General features: G+C 47.9%; 2 protein-coding genes across 4 annotated transcripts in view; both read left to right on the top strand.

The window, feature by feature from the left end:
* Window positions 1–2,731: 2,731 nt before the first annotated feature.
* On the top strand, window positions 2,732–17,818 carry LOC136634444 (uncharacterized). The gene is made up of 12 exons (XM_066609965.1): window positions 2,732–2,856; window positions 5,754–5,931; window positions 8,134–8,220; window positions 8,399–8,426; window positions 8,919–9,067; window positions 10,263–10,385; window positions 11,485–11,656; window positions 12,569–12,711; window positions 14,128–14,212; window positions 14,440–14,576; window positions 16,167–16,364; window positions 17,042–17,818. Exons 1-12 carry the CDS (start codon window positions 2,732–2,734, stop codon window positions 17,816–17,818), a joined length of 2,202 nt encoding a protein of 733 aa, XP_066466062.1.
* Window positions 17,819–19,120: 1,302 nt separating this feature from the next.
* The window catches only part of LOC136634418 (tRNA (32-2'-O)-methyltransferase regulator THADA-like), a 30,396-nt gene continuing 29,996 nt past the window's right edge, over window positions 19,121–19,520 (top strand). For all 3 annotated transcript variants that reach the window (XM_066609938.1, XM_066609937.1, XM_066609936.1), the window contains exon 1: window positions 19,121–19,268. In XM_066609938.1, coding sequence (XP_066466035.1) covers window positions 19,157–19,268 — 112 coding nt within the window. In that variant the 5' untranslated portion in view covers window positions 19,121–19,156. The remainder of the gene's footprint in view (window positions 19,269–19,520) is intronic.

The raw sequence follows: 19,520 nt of genomic DNA, 5'->3' as shown, positions 1-19,520 counted from the left end.
TTTATAGATTTGGAAAATCCTTCCTGTGATGAGGCTGGAGGAGTAGCCCCCTGCCCTCCCCTGCCAGCGAAAGAGAGCTCCGAGTGAAAATGGACAGGCAGTTTTTCGGAAGAGTCAATTTAAAAATCGAGTGGTGCTCCAACCTTGAAGGCATCACCTGAACAAGGCTCTAATTCTCAGTTAATGAAGCGTTTGTGACTTGCAAATGCTTTCCGCCTGCTTCATCTGTGCCCTTTGGTCGCATTTCACAGGTGGAACAACTGAGGCAGTACTAGACTATTTGTGGCCTGAGAGCTGGGGTTTGAGTTCTGGGCTCTTGGAGCCCAGTCCAACGCACTCTTCTTAAGAGTCACGGCAGAAGGTGCATTTTCTAAACCCCAGAGTGCAAATCTTATGTGGTTGCACTACCCTCGATCATTGGTCATTTCCTTTGCAAGATCAGATCAAAGTTTGGTCTCACAAGTCCAGCATTGCCATTTTCTTGCGAAAAGTGGCCATAGACCTTTGGAAGGTCACTGGCAAGGCAAAATATCAGCGAAGACCTTCTTCTGATGATTGTACCCAGAATCTGGTACTCAGATATACTGCGCCTGGACGAGGAAGTTCCATTTAGCTATCTTGGACAATAGCAAAACATCACTTCATAGTGCCAACAGGCTGTTGCTTTTCCATTTGCAATAACATGAGAAGTTACAAAGCTCTTTCCACACCCAAAGTGGTGATGCTGGGTTTTGGAGACACGGTAGCAGAGTCAGGTCATCTGTGAGGTCAACTAAGGAATTGACCTCAGGGACAGGACAATGACCTCACTGCAATTACTTTCCTGTCACCGGTGGGGGGGGGAACGGAAAAGGGGTGGGGGGCAAGGGGTCTGGGGGGTGGAAAACTGGGGGTTGCCCCAGGCAACCCAGTAACCCAGTTAGGAAGCAGATTACAGTAGCCTGATAGAGAGGCCACCCCGGACTACCGGCCACGGACCGGTCCACCATTCTCTTCTCCTCCACGCTTCTGCTCTATGCCCCCTCTTCCTTTTCTATTCTAGGGAGAGGGTGGAGGAGCAATGTGTGTACAGAGGTGGGCACCCCATCAATTTGCTACCTGAGGCAACCATCTCAGTTGGCCTCAGGGCTGGAGAGCGATACGCACCTCTACCCACCAACCCCCTCTTTTGCTCCTTTTCTTCCCCCTTCCTAGAGGTGCCAGAAATGCTCTAGCCCCCCCACCCCTTCCACACTTCTGCTAAAACCGTCTCTTCCTTTCCAAGGCGGAGTAGCTAGAGCAGCAACCGGTGCAGCATTTGGGCATGGGGAAGGTAGCATTTGGCGTGCTGGGAGTGCAGTGGCAAAGGGATGGAGCTGTGAACTGGGATTTCCTTGGTTCAAATCTCCCCTCTGCCACAAATTCTCTGTAGGTAGTCCTAGGCAAGGTGCTGCCTCTCAGCCTCAGTCTTCCCCATCTGCGGTATGGGTATAATGACACTTTATTGGAAGGATTCTATCAAGGTAATTTAGTAGTCGGCAACCTTCAGTCTCGAAAGACTATCGCGCTCTGAATGGTGGTTGTGGAACAGCGTCTAGTGTGGCTGAAAAGGCCGATTCGGGAGTGACAATCCCTTCCACACTGGGAGCAAGTGCAGTCTGTCCCTGGTCTGTCTCCCTGGCTATGGGCCTTCCTTCTTTGCCTCTTTGCCTCAGACTGTTGGCCAAGTGTCTCTTCAAACTGGGAAAGGCCATGCTGCACAGCCTGCCTCCAAGCGGGCCGCTCAGAGACCACAGTTTCCCACTTGTTGAGGTCCACTCCTAAGGCCTTCAGATCCCTCTTGCAGATGTCCTTGTATCGCAGCTGTGGGCACTTTCCTTGCATGAGTTCTCCACAGAGGAGATCCTTTGGGATCCGGCCATCATCCATTCTCACGACATGACCGAGCCAACGCAGACGTCTCTGTTTCAGCAGTGCATACATGCTAGGGATTCCAGCTCGTTCCAGGACTGTGTTGTTTGCAACTTTGTCCTGCCAGGTGATGCCGAGGATGCGTCGGAGGCAGCGCATGTGGAAAGCGTTCAGTTTCCTCTCCTGCTGTGAGCGTGACTCGCTGCAGTACAGAAGTGTACTCAGGACGCAAGCTCTGTAGACCTGGATCTTGGTATGTTCCGTCAGCTTCTTGTTGGACCAGACTCTCTTTGGGAGTCTGGAAAACGTGGTAGCTGCTTTACCGACGCGTTTGTTTAGCTCGGTATCGAGAGAAAGAGTGTCGGAGATCGTTGAGCCAAGGTACACAAAGTCATGGACAACCTCCAGTTCATGCGCAGAGATTGTAATGCAGGGAGGTGAGTCCACATCCTGAACCATGACCTGTGTTTTCTTAAGGCTGATCATCAGTCCAAAATCTTGGCAGGTCTTGCTAACTGTTACGTATTCTGTTCAGCGGACTTCCTTGCAGTGAAGCATGTGTCGGATCACACCCTGAGTAAACAAAGTGTGACCCCCCCCCGTTTAGATGCCCCTAGCTGTTGTGTTTTGGTTTGCTTATAAAGCCTTTGCAATGCACCGCTTGGAGAAAGGCTGCCCTGGAGTTCCCCCTGTAAGCACCAGATGGCTCTGGAGTGTCTCCCACACCAGTCCTGCTACCGCTCTTTCCTTCAAGGCTCATGCTCTATGGTGGCAGGAGGGACTTGGCTCCAGGTTGCATCTGGGCTCAGGGTTGCATGCTGGTGCCTTGATTCTGTGAGGCATGGGGGCAGAGCAGGACATCCAGGAATGCCTGATGTTCTACAAGGCACTGGGACAGGCAGGAGGGCTTGCAGAAGTCACCCAGAGTTTGCTCCCCATCTTGGAAAAACTGATGCACTTTGCAGGGTAAGCTCTTTGCTGAGGAGGGGGATGTCTGTGTATGGGAAGAGGGGCTCAGACACAAACCCTTCTGGGCTCTCTGCAAACCTTAAGACTCAGTACCTCTGGAGTGGTCATTTCTCCCCCTCCCACAAGGTTCTCCTGTGTGTTTCAGCTGTCAAAGTTTGACAGGCAGAAGTTCTACAGGGCAGTTCCTCCCAATGTGCATTTGCAGCCCAAAGCAGGGAATTTTCCTGGCTGAATTTTTTTTTGCATGGGGCAGGACTGGTTTCAAAGCAGAAGAGCAAGCCCCCACTGGTATAACGTTGGCAAATGCTTTTGGGGACTCGGTGCTGTCTGTACATGCTCAGAGAGTCAGTCTTGCTCCGGATTGCAGCGCTGCAAACTTCTCAGGCCTGGGTCCTGATGGTGTTAACTGGCTTTGAAGCATTTCTTGGACACTGAAAACAAAGGGGAATATTCCAGTTTATGCTGTAGGCTGGAAAATTAACAGCCCGATCCTATCCACACTTTCCTGGGATTAAGCCCCATTGACTCTAATAGGACTTACTTCTGAGAAGGCATGCATAGGATTGGGCTGTAAGTGTCTCGATTGAAATTAGTGGAGCTGACTTCTAAGTTAAGACTGGGCAGAGTTATTATGCTATTATAATGTGCTCTACACAGGACTGCAGGTATTTAACATTTCCTTAGAACTATAGAATGTTAGCATTGGAAGGGATCTTTAGAGGTCATCTAGTCCAGCCCCTGCTCTGTGCTGACAACTGCTACAGCCTTCCTAACAGGTGAACGTCTGTCATGAAGCGACTAGGTGAGCTTCACCAAGCCCCATCCTCTCGGACTCAGTCTTCCCCATCTGCAAACTGGGGATAATGACACTCGCTCACCTCACAGTTTTGTTGCAAAGAAGGCTCTCAACAGAGCATGGCATGTGCTTGCCTTTTGAGTGCTCAGCCTGCTGTTCGTATAGCTCTTTTAACCTAAGTATATAAGGAAAGCGCTGCTGGATCAGGCCCAATGCCCCTTTTCTACCCCTTTCCCACCAGCTGCTGTCACAGGGTTGGGCAAGTGAAGAGGTTTTAAGCTGGTTGCTAAGTAGAAGAAGTTGTGAGGCTGCCCAGACGTGGTTCATTTGTAGCAGGGGTGTCCAAAGTTTTTGGCAGGAGGGCCACATCGTCTCTCTGACACTGTGTTGGGCGCCGGGGGGGGGGGGGGAAGAATTAATTTACATTTAAAATTTGAATAAATTTACATAAGTTTACATCACTGAATATATTAAAGATGAACTTATATGAATGAATGAAGGTTTTGCGATAGCTCAAGGCCTATAAGAGGCCTTGCACAAAGCAAGGCCGGCCTTTCCTTTGCTGCCACTACTGCATCACAGATGTGAAACAGCAAGCAGTGGAGGGAGCCCTCATCCCACAGCTCACGTGAGAGGTCAAACAGTCGCCCACACACTGAGAGCAGTTGCATCAGGCCAGTGTGGGCTCCAACAAAACTCCAGAGGGCCTGACTAGGGGCTCCCTGAGGGCTGCATTGAGAGGCCTCGAAGGCCGCAAGTGGCCCCAGGGCCGGGGTTTGGACACCCCTGATTTGTAATACACACCGGCGACAACCGTGGAGGCCACCCATGGAGGACCCCCTGGATCCAGGACCCGCGACCGGAGGCTGCCCTCGGCGGAAGAAGCCTGGCCTGGCACTGCTGGCCATGTGCAAGGCGGGAGTGAGCGTATCTTGCTCTAGCCTTGAATATAGTGACTTATGGACTTCCAACTCACCCCATGTAACCCCCTGGAATGGACCTACATACCAGACTTGAATGCTCTGTGTTTGTGACTGACAATGCTCTCTCACTGTATGTAGCCGTGTCCTGGGATCTTATATTTGCTATCCAGTTGTTTTTCTGTTCATGAAACTGAAACATTTTCTAATAAAAAGTTAATCTGTTAAAACTTGGGTGTGGGTTCACAGAACAGTAGAGAAGGAAGCTTAGGTTAGTGGTCCTTATGCTGTTGCATGTTAGAAGGTAGCTGATGAAATATTATGCTACTGACTGTCCTGCAGTGTTGGTAACTCAGTAACCTTACTATCCTGTAGATAAGCTAGCTAATTTTTCTTGTTTTGAATGCTACAGTAGATGCATGCTAGTGATGTTTATGGAGCAACAAGGGCTCCCTTAAGTACTAATCTTTTCTTGCAATAAAGTTCTTCCACGTTGAAGATCAAGTGCAACACATTTTATTGACCAAGGGAATGTTTTTTAAAAGAATCTTGGTGTTTATGGTGTTATAAACGGACCACATCATCCTTGAGGGCTAGATGGATCAGGCTGGTGAAGGAGAGTGTGTGTTGCATCCTGCCAGGGTTTTCAATTTCCCCTAATCTTTTCCTGACTCTCTGGGTGATAGTTGTGACAGCTGTCTCTGGGGAGCCCACAAATCTAAGGCCATAGCCACACACACACACACACCCCTGGGCAGTACCTGCTATTATGAGGTAGACTGAAGCTGGAGGGTCCATATAGGAATCACAATTCTAGTAACCATTCATCAACTTATCCTCTAGGCTGCAGTTGTTAATTACTACATCTGTATATTGGTACAATATATTTTGGAGTCTCCCGGGCTTCACCTTGTAACCCTGCTAGGTTCTAATCCAGCTATTTTCAACCACTATTCCTTGGCACACTGGTTTTCCGTGGATGGTCTGCAGGTATGCCACAGGAGTTTGGGGACGGTCATTTATTAGTAGGGCCATTGGGGGTTTTGAGTCCCCTACCAACAGCGTGGTGTGCCTTGTCAGTGCTCAAAACACTGATGGTGTGCCTTGGCAATTTTTGCACCTTGTCAGTGTGCCTTGACATGAGAAAGGTTGAAAATCGCTGTTCTAATCTTTTCCAGAGGTTCCGTGAAGAGATGTAAAGATAAGGACCTGGATGAGGCCCTGCAGCTCTTGCTGGGGGTGAGCAAAGGATTCTGGGAGCTGGAGCATGAAACCATGCTCCCTCTGGTGCGCTGCGTGCTTGCCTGCCAAATGGAGACCACAAGCAGCTCGGGCTCTTTCCACCGACTGGAGAAGGTGGGTGAGGAAGAAGAGGAGGCAGAAAGGGCATTTTGCCACTGATTTATCAGTTCGTGACATCTTTAAGACCAGGGTTGGAATCGTATGAGGCTTTGGGTGAGAGATGTGGGAAGAGATGCATGGAAAACAGACACATAAAAATTACACTCCTTACTATTCAGCCCATTTCAGGGTTGGCCAGACTGCTTAATGTAAAAGCCATATATAATAAACTTCAGATGCTCAAGTATATGATGCATTTAAATTCTTTTTTTTTTAAATTAAGTATTTTATTTATTTTAATTAAGTATTTTATTACAGATACAGGTAAGGAAAATGGGTTATACTTGGGGCTGGTACTACACAGGTTACACATGAGGGTATTGCCCCTAGATTACAACATGCATTATTTAAAAAAAAAAAAAGCAATCAAATGACTGAAAAAACACAATAATCATCAATACAAAAGCTGTCATATTTATCAGTATAAAAATTTAGCTTTATCTAAACACTCAATATTGTTTAACTAAAATTATCTATCCAGTCATAAAAAGGCTTCCAATATTTTCTTATTCTACCTAAATCTCTCTCTTTCATTCTTTCTGTTAAAACTTCCATTTCTGCTATTTCATAAATTTTGTCTATTAAATTTTCTCTAGTTGGCACGTCTGTAGATTTCCATTTTTGCGCAAACAATATTCTTGCCGCTGTAGCAATATGTACAATAAGGTATTTCTTACATTGGTCTTTAATTTCTGATGTCACATTTAGGAGGAATATTTCTGGTTTGAATGGTAATAACAATTTATGTATCATTTTCCAGTATTTCTTTGCTGTTTCACATGTCCACCACATATGATAAAAGGTTCCTTCAACCTCTTTACATTTCCAACACTTATTTGATGGTCCAGAATACATTTTTGCTAATTTCTCTGGAGTTAAATACCATCTATAAAGCATTTTATATAAATTCTCCTTAAAAGACACTGCTTTAGTTATCTTAATATTTATATTCCAAATTTGTTTCCAGTCATCCATCGATATATTATATCCAAAATTTTTTGCCCAGCACACCATTGCATCTTTAACTGTCACATCCTCCATTCTTATCTCAAGGAGAAAATTGTACATTTTTTTTTATATACTTCCCCTCATCAATCCAAAATAGTTTATCAAAACTTGTATCTTCTTCATAAAAACCTATTTTTTGGTCTTCTCGTAATCTTGTTCTTATTTGCATTTCGTTCCACCAGTCCAATTTTATTCCTTTCTCTTCTAACTCAGGCTTACTTAGGATCTCTCCTTTAATATTCAGCAGATCGCTGTATGATTTATTTTGGTCTTTTTTAATCCAGTTCGGATTAGTTGCTATTTCAAGCGGTTTTATCCATCTGGGTAATTTAGAGTTTATCTTGTATTCTATATATCTCTTCCGCATTTAAATTCTTAAATATATTTACTTACCATGAACTTTAAACTTGCTTCCTAAGCCAGTGGACAGTCAGTGTATACCCAGTAAATAATTATAAAGTTCAAAAATTTATTTACCTTTTATATTAATTGCGATGCCCAAAGGAGCTTGGCCAACAAACTTCCTCGAGCCGCGCATTATATGTCAGAGAGCCACATGTGGCTCACGAGCCGTGGTTTGGCCACGCCCTGGCCTATTTGATGGTGGCCCAGGTTCTTTCCAGGTGGTGCTTGACATCGGCAAAACAGAATCCTGAAATGAACGAGTTTAAGTGCTGGCAATGCAGGCAGGATGGAACAATGCTGGTAGATAATCTTCTGTGTTGCAGGCAGGGTTAGCCAAGGCTTCTAGGGGCCAAACACTGTTCTCACCTCTCACCTGCTGATGGGTCAGCCTCTGTGCCTCCCACTTTTGGATTGGAAAAAGAAGAGAGGGAACAAAGAGTGAAGACGCTTCACTAGCCCATCACTCTACTGTCCTAGACGCTCTAGCCCATCACTCTACTGTCCTCTGCACTTCTGCTCCCTCCGCCTCTTCCTTTTCTAATCCAGGGAGCGCAAGGAGGAATGGTGGCAGCTAGCATACCTCTATGGTAGCCTTTGGCATACCGCTTCGTGCCCCAGGAACTGGGCCAGCTCAGTGTCCCTGTATGGTAGCCAACAAGTATAAAGGTATCTGTGTCGGGGGCGGGGGGGGAAGAGTCACATGTTTCTGAGGATTTATTCTGTTTCCCTCCCCCCCCACCTTAGATAGTTGTTGTGCTTTCGGAAGGGAGTGGGTCCTTGGCCTCCCAGATGGTGAACGAGCTGATGAGCAGCCTCATTGAGGACAAAAAGGTGAGAGAATTCAGTCTTAAAAAATGTGTTTTCTGGGCATCAGCTCCCAGCCCAGGGCAACCTGCTGAAGCAGATCAAGTGCTTACTTGGGCGATGGATGAATGGATGTGCTGGAGCATCTCCAAATTGGTGATGCTGGCTAAGAGCTTCCCAACATTCCCGGCTTCTTCCTTTTCAGGTGCTGCCACCTCCTGACCTTCAGACAGGTCAGTTGTCAAATGGTCTCTTCCTCCCCAAAGCAGAAATCCCTTGTCCCATATGGGATGAGAGGTGAGACACTTTGCCTCGGCTTGTGCCGGTTGCCATTCATGGAATGCATTTTGGTATCAGTTGGCCCCACGAGAGGGTTATAGAGGGTTGACTGATGGACAACTGAATTGGTCCAAAGCAGGGTCAAACCACGACTTCTAGCACCTGAGGCAGTGTGCTGAAGGTATCTCTTCTCTGGTGATGTACCAGTCTCTGCTTCTCCTGCTCCCTGACCTGGTAAAGGAAGAGGGACAGTCTTGATGCTCTAGCCCACTTCTCCAATCCAGAAGTGGGAGGAAGAGCAATGGAGATAAATGAGGACATGGGAGCACTCTGTCAATCTGTGGCCTGAAACAGGTGCCTTAGTCGGCCTAGTGGATGGGCCAGCTCTGGTCCTTAAAGCCTTAAAAATAGCAGCAGCAATTATTCATTCTTCCTTCTCTTCACAGTGTCCATGTTTATAGAGGAGAGCACGTTGGGACAACGTTACTGGAGGAACAACTTCATGTCACTGCTGAGATGCATTGATGCCACATTTAATTTGGTGCTGCGGGACCAATGGGACTGGAATGAAGAATGGCAGTATATCACGGTGAAGGTAAACAAGCAAAGAATAAATACAGACAGATAGCTCCTTTCCACAGGGCTTTATTTGTTTCAGGCTGCAGTCCTGTACTCGCCTCTCAGTGGACATGCATGAGATTGCACCGCTGGTCTATTAATCCAGGTAAAACATCAAATGTCAGCGAACAGCGCAAGATGAATTGGCTTGCTGTTTTGGAAGCCCCTGGGATTCCCTTGCAATCCTGCAAAAAGTAACAAAGTCATTTTGATGATTGAGTTGCTCTAGTCTCTAAGAGGCACCTCTCAAGGTTTTTGGTGATCTGCAGATTCATTGCAATGTAAAGGATCCATTGGCTAAAGGAAACGGTCATTGTAGAGAAGAGAAAGTCATACAGAGTTTTGCCAGTCATTATACCTCACAGTACGTCAGGTTACCACATGGCTCCTGAACCTGTGGGTTCACCCCATGGGAAGTGGAGATGGCTGGGAAAGTTGCGTGGCCCTCCAGCAGAGATGTGGTTTGGGGAAGGAGGGGGCCGATCAGAGTCTCAGCTGTGGGGCAAGCCTCCCGCCCCTTTGAACAGCTAGGGCGGCAGCAGTACTTGCAAAAGTGGTACCCGCAGAAGCTTGAGAAACCCTTGACTGAATAAACAGATCTTAAGAACATAAGAACAGCCCCACTGGATCAGGCCATAGGCCCATCTAGTCCAGCTTCCTGTATCTCACAGCGGCCCACCAAATGCCTCAGGGAGCACACCAGATAACAAGAGACCTCGTCCTGGTGCCCTCCCTTGCATTGGCGTTCTGACATAGCCCATTTCTAAAATCAGGAGGTTGCACATACACATCGTGGCTTGTAGCCCGTAATGGATTTTTCCTCCAGAAACATGTCCAATCCCCTTTTAAAGGCGTCCAGGCCAGTCACCATCACCACATCCTGTGGCAAGGAGTTCCACAGACCAACCACACACTGAGTAAATATTTTCTTCCTACAGATCTGGGATGGAGGCAGACCACAGGGCCTCATTCAGTTACTCATGTGGAGGAAGTAAACCATACAGGGAAAGTGTATCTAAACTCTGCTCGCCTCAAATGGGGTCTCTTTTATTCAAGTGTCTTATCCAGTGTTTTATTCAAATATGTCAACGTTGAAGAGAAAAAAATTGGATCTGGATTGTATGCTAGGCTTTCTCTTCTTCCTCTCTCTCTCTCTCTCTCTCTCTCTCTAGATATGCCTGCAGCTTTTCAAGCTGATGCCCAAGGAAATCTCCCCGCTTGTATGGAGCAAAAGAGATGAGAGCCAAATTCTGCAAAGCATTCTGGGATCTCTGTTGCAAGTTATCATGGAAAAGGTAACTCTTGGCCTTGTTTGCTTGTACAGAGCATGAACCAGTTTCGATATCGTATAACCCACGTTTGTCCTCCATTGCCAGCCAATGGAGAGGATTTTCAGGGCAGGAAGAGGTCAGAACTGGGTGTGGATGGCTGGCCAGTGGGAAGATTGGGCCCAGTAGGTGAGCAGAGATGGCAGCGGACTCTGCTGCCGAATCCTAAGCCCCCTCCCAGCCTGCGGAGCCCTACACTAGCCTCCTCAGTTCAACACCAACAAAATAGCCGGCACAGCTCCAAGGAAAACCCATTGGGGCCACTGGGGCTCTATCTATGGTAAGGGAACAAATGTTCCCTTACCCCAAGGAGACTCTAGCCCCATAAGATGCCCCTTGCCCTGGCCCTATAAGATGCAGCAGCAGCCATTTTGGTGCCACTGCTCTTTGTGGAAGCCCCTGGGCATAGGATTGGACAGCCCCTCCTGAGTTGGTGTGTATAGGATTGGAGGCTTAGAGGGGGCAAGCAGAGAGTGCCTGAATATCTAAGGGCTTGTTTTGTTTTGCATCAGTTCCCACTTTTTTGTGCTGAATGATTTTGTTTACCCTGCTTTTCAGCATAGTAATTTAAAGAAAGCTGACCCCTTTCTTTACATGCAGCGAACTCCTTGAGTTAAAGGATCTCTAGGGATCAGGGTTAGGAACAGCCCTTTCTTTGCCTGAGGGCTGCTGCTGGTCTGTGTGGACAGTTCTGAGTCAAATGGCCCAGTTGTCTGACCCTACATGCAGCGTCTTCCTAAGTTTACTTTTGTTGCTGTGAGAGCCACAACCAGCTGTACAGTTGCAGGCGACACAGATCTGGGTTCAGATCCAGCCTTCCCGATAATGCAGGAACAGCCTGCTTCTTTTGTTTTCCTGGGGAGGAAATAAAATCTGAGTTCAGAGCATTTGCCTCTTGGTTGGCAACCTTCAGTCTTGAAAGACTATGGTAGAAGCCTACAGCACCCAGTATTCCCAGGCGGTCTCCCATCCAAGTATTAACCAGGCCTGACCCTGCTTAGCTTTGAAGATCAGACAAGACCGGGCATGTGCAGGGTAACAGTTGCCTCTTACTCATTGATCTTAGGCAGTTTGCAAGGACACCCGTCTGCTGGCTGGGACTGCCCTGAGCATGCTGGTCAACACAGCACCTGATTCTCAGAGTGGAGCCACAGCTGTGCTGGGTCTTTATCGCCTCTTGAGTCCACCTGGAGGTACAGTTATTCAGATGGAAGATACCAGCGGTGACAGCCCCAAAGGTAAGTTCAAAACCTTGATTTTTCAAGTTTTTATACCACCCTTCCTCCAAGGAGCTCAGGGTGGTGTACATAGTTCTTCCCCTCCTTTTGTCCTCACAACAACCCTGCAAGGTAGGTGCGAGAGAGAGCAAGAGAGAGAGAAACTGGCCCAAGGTCACCCAGGAAGCTTCATGGCTGAGCAGGCATTTGAACCTGGATCATCCAGGTGTAACTCCTGAACCATTTCACCATCCTGGCTTTTCTTGGGGAACGCAAATGTGAGCGTGTGCCAAGCCATTAAACCTACCAAGCAAAAAACAAAGAGGGAGAATCATCTTTCTAAGGGACCAGAACAACTACAAATAACTGATTTCCAGTCTGTTGAAAACACAATTTCATCCTGTTTGCACAGGCCTCAATCCAGACAGACAGTGGCTTTTTATCGCTTGCAGAGTTGAATAACTTTCCATGGCTTGTTGGTTTTTTAACACCAAATGAGATAAAGGAATGCGGACATTTTGAAGCATATCCAGCTAGCATTGCAATTATGGGATGTTCCCATTCTTGCCTCTCTCTCCGGTATTGGCCCGATCCATTTTATCGATCCCTGAAAATCCAGTTGAAGGTTGTTTTAGCTCTGGCATCCCTGCATCTTTCCTGTTGTCATCCTGTGTGCAGGCAGTGATTTGCCATGATTATTTCAACTTCCTCTGCCATTTCATTAGCACGAGAACCTCTCGCCTCCTATGACGTTGCACCCAATACCGAAATCTCTTGTTGTACAGTGCCAATGTGTGCAAATGGTGCTGTGTAAAACCAATGTCTATTTTCATTGTCATATTGTCTGAGAGCATCTGACAGGTGCTGGAACCAAACTTAGACCGTGTTATTTGTTCCATAAGCAAACATGATAGAACTGTGTTTTGTGTCCAGGTGAATGCCAGTTTGGGATGCTCCGTGTGTCCCTACGCGCTGGGAGTTCAGACAGATTGGAAAGACTGGTGCTGACGAGGGGCTTGTTAGCCTGTTGCAAGAAGGACATCTTGAGCTGCCAGCTAGGCGGTCCTCTGAAACAGGTAGACCATGTCTGGGGTGGAAAAGCATACAGTGGGCTTGCTTTATCAACAGATTTAATCAATCACAGATTGAAAATGTATTTTTAAGAATTAGCCTGCTGTTGCCTCATTTGCCTCCCTGCCTGCCCACATATTTAGGCAATTTACATATGCTAAAGCAGGGGTCTCTAAACTTTTCGGCCAAAGGGCCGCATCAAACATCTGGCACAGTGTCAAGGGCCGGGAAATAAAATTAAATACACAATTTAAATAAATACATTAGAGATTTATTTAGAGATTATTATTTAGAGATGAAACAGAGACGCCTGCGTTGGCTCAGTCATGTCGTGAGAATGGATGATGGCCGGATCCCAAAGGATCTCCTCTATGGAGAGCTCGTGCAAGGAAAGCGCCCTACAGGTAGACCACAGCTGCGATACAAGGACATCTGCAAGAGGGATCTGAAGGCCTTAGGAATGGACCTCAACAAGTGGGAAACCCTGGCCTCTGAGTGGCCCGCTTGGAGGCAGGCTGTGCAGCATGGCCTTTCCCAGTTTGAAGAGACACTTGGCCAACAATCTGAGGCAAAGAGGCAAAGAAGGAAGGCCCATAGCCAGGGAGACAGACCAGGGACAGACTGCACTTGCTCCCAGTGTGGAAGGGATTGTCACTCCCGAATTGGCCTTTTCAGCCACAATAGACGCTGTTCCAGAACCACCTTTCAGAGCACGATACCATAGTCTTTCGAGACTGAAGGTTGCCAACAATGACAAATGACATTAGAGATGGAACTTAGATGAATGAATAAATGGGCTCAAACGTCCAGGGTTTCTCCAAACACCAACAAAGCCCAAAACACACACTTAAATGGACCCCCATTTCTCCACCCCACAAGCACAACTCTGGTTGTGTTTGGTCAACTGGGCCAGAGGTTCTCAAGGAGTCAGAGGCTGGCCGCGGGCCAGATAGAGGCTGGCCATGGGCCGCATCTGGCCCCCGGGCCGGGGTTTGGAGACCCGTGTGCTAAAACAATGTACACAGTTGGCGCAAGCGTACGCAATTTTGTCAGTGTGACTTCTGCAGACTTGAATGTCCACGGATTTTGGTATCTGTGTGGGATTCCAAAGCAAACCCCTGCGGATTCAGAGGGCCCAGGTATATAAGTAAAGTCCAGGATTTATGCTGGCACAAAAGAGCCGTAGCTCAGTGGCAGAGAACCGCTTTGCATGCAGCCCTGTTTTCAATTCCCGGCTGGGAAAGACCTTTCCAGAACTGCTGCCAAACAGTGTTGACAATACTGAGCTAGATAGAGCACTGGTCGCTGACTCAGTAGGAAGAAGCTTCCTATGCATCACAGATATGGTTTCAGTAGACTACAAGGCAACATCCACACACACTCCCTCCATTTTTTTCTTAAACTAGTTGTATCCTTTGCAGGTTTGCCTGTTGTTGGATGTGCTGTTCCCAGCTATTTTAGTCCTGATGGAAGAGCAAAAGGATTCTCAATATCACTGCTTCCAAGGTAGGCAAGCATCGGGGCTCTTTCAAAGGAATTCTCAGAGCTGTGTCCTGAGAAAGTGAATTCTGATTAAACACCATTGAAACTGTGGAGACATCAATTAATCACAACTAACCTTCTCTCCATTGAATTCACTGATGCACACAGCACAAGCCTGTTGGCACCAGGGCTTGACCTTGTGGATTCTGTACCAAACCTGTGCACTAACCCTTTGTGCATCCTGTTTGCAGTTTTTTCCCTGTGGCTTCAACGTTTCCGAGGAAGTCTGGATGAGATCTGGAAAATCAAGGGGAATCGGGTGTTGGTGGATAACTCTAGCCTGCTCCGGAGACTGACCCAGTTCCTCTGGAACAGTGCAGAGACCCTGGTAATGTAACCTGTTAGACGACACACGCCTTTGTGTAGTTAAATCTTTTTATTCTTCTATTTTAAGACAAGGGTTATTGCTATTCCTGCCTATTGAGCAGGAGGTCTGGTCTAGAGGGTAGAGCCTCCGTTAGCCCAAAGATAACATCAGGAGGTTGCCAGTTCGAGGACACCAGCAGCTCCCTGAACGGCTGAGAATGGCAAGACCTTGAAGCAGCTGACAAGCCCAGCTGAGTGATTCCACCTGCTCTTGGTGTGAGCAAGAAGCGTCTTGGCTGCCCTCCATGTGAGAGATGGAGATGCTTGTCAGTTTGCGTGGGAGAACTGGAGGCCAGAAGTGAGACCAAAACCAGGAAGATCCATTCTGAAATGTTGTTGGTTCTTGAAAGAAAGAACCTCTATGTTTGTCAAAATCCCCTTGAGGGATTTAGAAACACCTGCCTATGTAAACCGCCATGAATAAAGTCAGAGCAGTAATCCGATGACCAGAAAGGCGGAATATAAACACCTAGTTATTATTTATTATTAGTTGTTGTTGATGCATTGCAGTGCAAGCTTATGCATGCCTACAAAGAAGTAAGTCTCATTGGGTTCAGTGGGACTTATTCCCAATTAAGTGTGTATAGGATTGCAGCCTTAGGGCCCAATCCTATCCAACTTTCCAGCCACAATGAAGCCTTGAGGTAAGGGAATAAATGTTTCCATACCTTGAGAAGGCCTCTGTGACTGCCCCACCACCACCAGATGCAATGCATGCCCCGTTGGCGCTGCTGCACCGGCACTGGAAAATTGGATAGGATTAGACCCTTAGCCTCCCATTGTCTTTGCAATAATTTTTTTTACCTTTTGTTCTTTTTTCATGTTGTTGCATATTCCATTCTGGCCAGTGGAAATATGTAATAATAATACTATAATAATACAGGTATTTATATACCGCCTTTCTTGGTCTTTATTCAAGACTTTATTCAAGGCGGTTTACATAGGCAGGCTTATTTAAATCCCCATAGGGATTTTTACAATTGAAAGAAGGTTCTTTCTTTCAAGAACCACAACATTCAGGTGTTTCATTCTGATCTGGTTTCACATTCTGGCCTCCATCCTCTCATGCTCAGAGCAGATGGAATAGCTCAGCTTCAGCTGGTCAGCTGCTTCAAGGTCGCATGGTGCCGGTGGCCTCGAACTGGCGACCTTGTGGATGTTATCTTCAGGCAGACGGAGGCTCTACCCTCTAGACCAGACCTCCTGCCCTGTATAAAAGAGGCTATTAAATTTCTGGCTTCACAGTATTAGGGTGGGGCTGTCACTCAAGGTAGAGCACCTTAGTGCAGTGCAGAATAGAGACCTCAGGTTCCAACTCCTGCGCCGTCTGTGGGTAGTGCCCAGAGAGACCCTTGTTTGCATCCAAGATAGCTGCTGCCAGTCTGTGTTGACATTCCTGAACCAGAGGGGTCAAGAGTCGGACTTGGTACAAGGCCGTGTTCTTTATTTTTGCTTTTTGTTTTTTAAAAGCAACTCTTTTATGTTGGCAGGTGGGAGGGTAGGCGGAAAGAGAGAGAGATATAAAATATCATTTCTGCTGTCCCATATTCAGGTGGAGGGGGTGTCGGATTTTGTGCACTGCTCCTTCCAGCGTCTCTTGGAGATATACAGTCTTGAGTGTGACCACTTTGAGGAATCGGAGAGACCCCTCTATGGGCAGTTCCTGCAGAGAGTTCTCCTCATGCCTTGGCAATCCAGGGCCCGATATTTTCCGCTCTCTGCAATTCTCCCTTACCTGGGTCCTGCAGAGGTAAGAAGGTGGGAGGGCAGGTTTGAGCTTCGATGTAATTGCTCCTAAGTTGCAACCAGGAGGAGAGGAAACCGGTAGCCGAGAGCATCAGAGACGCTCTAGTTTACTGCTCTCTTCTCCTCCTTCCTGTTCCGCTCAGTTCCCCGCTTCCTTCTTGAATCCTTGTAGCTGGAGGAACAGTTGAGACAGGTGGCGGCAGGACCATCTGTGGAACTCCTTGCCACTGGATGTGGTGATGGCACCTGAGGGCCTAGATGCCTTTCAAAGGGGATTGGACAAATTTGTGGAGGAAAAGTTCATCACAGGTTACAAGCCATGATGGATATATGCAGACTCCTGGTTTTAGAAGTAGTCTGTCTCTGAATGCCAAGTGCAAGGAAATGGCCACAGGATGCAGGGAACTTGTCTCTTGTGCTCCCTGAGGCATCTGATGGGCCACTGTGAGATTCAGGAAGCTGGACTAGATGGTCCTTTGACCTGATCCAGCAGGGCTTTTCTTTTGTCCTTCCCTCTGCCTTAAGCATCTGCCTCAGTTGGCCCGACGCACGGGCCAACCCTACCGACCACTTTAGATAGTTAGCATGCCGGTTGTCCCAGTTGTTAAATACATTTTTTTTTTAAGACTAACAAAGTGTGTTCATCCTGTTTTTGAAGCCTTGTGGGTATTTTCCGCTAAGGTCCTGGGTGCCTACAAGGAACTCCCGCAGCACCTCTTGAACTGCCTGTCCACCAACCACCTGAGCCCTGTGGCTTCAGATTTGTACAAAGATCTCCTGCAGCTGCAGCGTAAAGCCTGGACCGAGGGGCAGGAAGATGCTTGCGAGGAAGAGCTGGCCAAGAAGTGGGCCACGGCCTGGCTGCCAACCCTCTCCAGGGCCTTGACCTCGCCGGTCCCGTTCCTTCAGAGCAACGGTTCCAATTACCTCCTTGTGTGGACCTTGAAGATCTTCCCCGCCACGTACCCTTTGCTGGCGCAAAGCTTCAGCGGTAGAGACTCAGCCGAGCTCCGCGCCTGGGTCACCTTGCTGAGCGTTCAGAAGACCATCATGGGAGTCTTACCAGCAGACGGGGAGACCCTGGAGAGACTCTCTTCCTGCCTCTTCTCCAAAGAGGAGAACATTCGCCTGGCAGCCCTGAGCCTCCTGTGCTCCAGCCCCAGGACCAATCAGGCCTTGTCCCAGACGGAGATCCGGCTCTTGAAGGAATTCTTAGCGCTCAACCTAAATTGTGACTCCTCCTCTTTTCGACAGCTGCTACAAGCATCCGTCAAAAAGGCTTTAGTTCGGCTAAGGGACAGCTCTCTTGCCAGCCTTCGTCAGCAGGCACCCAAGAAGGAGGAGTCCTTGGCCGGGGGTGATTCCCAGAGGCCCCTCGCTCAAGCTGTGGGTAAGTCAACCAGTCTCCACATCTTTGGAGTGGCTAAGGCCATCCCTACACCAGCCAGTCTTACTTAGGGAAGAAAGAGCTATACCTTAAAGCTAAGCACCTCCATTGTATGCAGATGTCCATGGTCCGGAAGATGCCAGCTACCAGGTTAGACCATTGATCCATGTACAGCAGGGGTGTCCAAAGTTTTTGGCAGGAGGGCCGCATCATCTCTCTGACACTGTGTCGTTGGCCAGGGGAAAAAAAAAGAATTAATTTGCATTTGAAATTTGAATAAATTTGCATAAGTTTACATAAATTAATATACTCGAGGTGGAACTTATATGAATGAATGAAGGTCTTGCAATAGCTCAAGGCCTATAAAAGGCCTTGCACAAAGCAAGGCTGGCCTTTCCTTTGCTGCCACTACTGCATCACAGATGTGAAACAGCAAGCAGTGGAGGGAGCCCTCATCCCACAGCTAACGCAAGAGGTTAAACATTCGCTCTCGCGCTGAGAGCAGTTCTGTCGGGCCATTGTGGGCTCCAGCAAGTTTCCGGAGGGCCAGAGGTTCATTGGAGTCTGGGGTCTCCCTGAGGGCCGCATTGGGAGTCCTCGAGGGCTGCAAGTGGCCCCAGGGCCGGGGTTTGAGCACCCCTGATGTACAGTCAATTCATGTTATCGGCTGGAGTTAGGTTCCTGGCAACCTCAGCAAACATCAAATCCATGGATAGGGAGTCGTTGATCTTATGGGATCAATAGGGTAAGTGGAAGTGGTAGCTAACCTGCCAGCAGCGGAGACCCTCAAAGTGCAACCTACACCTTCAAAATGGTGCCCACGGGTAGCTTTAAAATGGCAATGGGAAACTTCAAAATGGCGTGGACGGCACACCGAGGGTGCCATTCTGAGGGTCTCTGCTGGCATTCCATTGAAGAAGAGACCGTCAAAATGGTGCGAATATCTTTGAAGTGCCCCCCCAAATAGCCTCAAGGATGCCACAGATGCCTGCAGAGACCTTCAGAATGCCACGAATAGCTGAGAACGAACTGTGAATGGAGCAAAGAAAGTCCCACCCCTGTTCCCCCGATGATAAGCAAATCCGCAGGAACCAGTAACATGGATTGATATTGGTAACATCTACTAACTAGTAGCATCTGAAGGTCTCAAAGAGGGGGCTTTCTCAGGCATGCCTGGAGATGCTTCCAGGGGTTGAAAATGTTTGCTTTCTGCAACATGGAACCCTTTGGGCAGGGCGTTGAGTCCCCTGAGTTTTTTTCCTGAGGTGCTTGCAGCATCTCTGTACCTTCACTGGTGACCGACTGAAGCATTTGTTTACCTTCCACCATCCTTTTTCGTGCTCCTCAGATCTCTCTTTGCTCCCTTAGGTTTTGTCGAGTGGCTGCTGCAGCTGTGCACTTCCTCTCTGATGGCCGGGTCCAACTACCAGCGGAAGAAAAGTGCCCTCCTCCTCTTGGAAGCTATTTTGGAGACCTGCACGGACACATGGAGTCCTGAGAGGAAGAAGGGCCAGCCTCCTTGTAAGTGGCTTTTCGCTGTCTCCTGCTGACCAAGATGGCGGATGCACCGAGCCCCTGGTTGTTTCAGTTGTGGTTGCAGAATTCTGCTTACCTTGCAGTGACATAAGGGTGTCTATGTCATCATCCCCCCCCCACCATTCGCTCTCTGAAATCAGCCAAATGGCTAGTTGGAGTGGGATAGGAAGGAACCTTCTAGAACCCTTATGCCATTATTTTTCAGGTCCTGATGTTTGGTTTTCAGAGACCAACATT

Source organism: Tiliqua scincoides, chromosome 14 (assembly GCF_035046505.1).
Source record: "Tiliqua scincoides isolate rTilSci1 chromosome 14, rTilSci1.hap2, whole genome shotgun sequence".
NCBI lineage: Eukaryota > Metazoa > Chordata > Lepidosauria > Squamata > Scincidae > Tiliqua > Tiliqua scincoides.
The sequence above is the reverse complement of the archived record's forward strand: the minus strand, read 5'-3'. Positions and strand labels throughout refer to the sequence as shown.

Bases quoted from the DNA above. Each gene is read 5' to 3' on its own strand.
- LOC136634444 (XM_066609965.1), top strand. From the start codon at position 2,732: ATGGGGGCAGAGCAGGACATCCAGGAATGCCTGATGTTCTACAAGGCA. The intron at 10,386-11,484 runs GTAACTCTTGGC...CATTGATCTTAG, and splicing joins TGCAAGTTATCATGGAAAAG to GCAGTTTGCAAGGACACCCG. The intron at 16,365-17,041 runs GTAAGAAGGTGG...TTTTCCGCTAAG, and splicing joins CTTACCTGGGTCCTGCAGAG to GTCCTGGGTGCCTACAAGGA.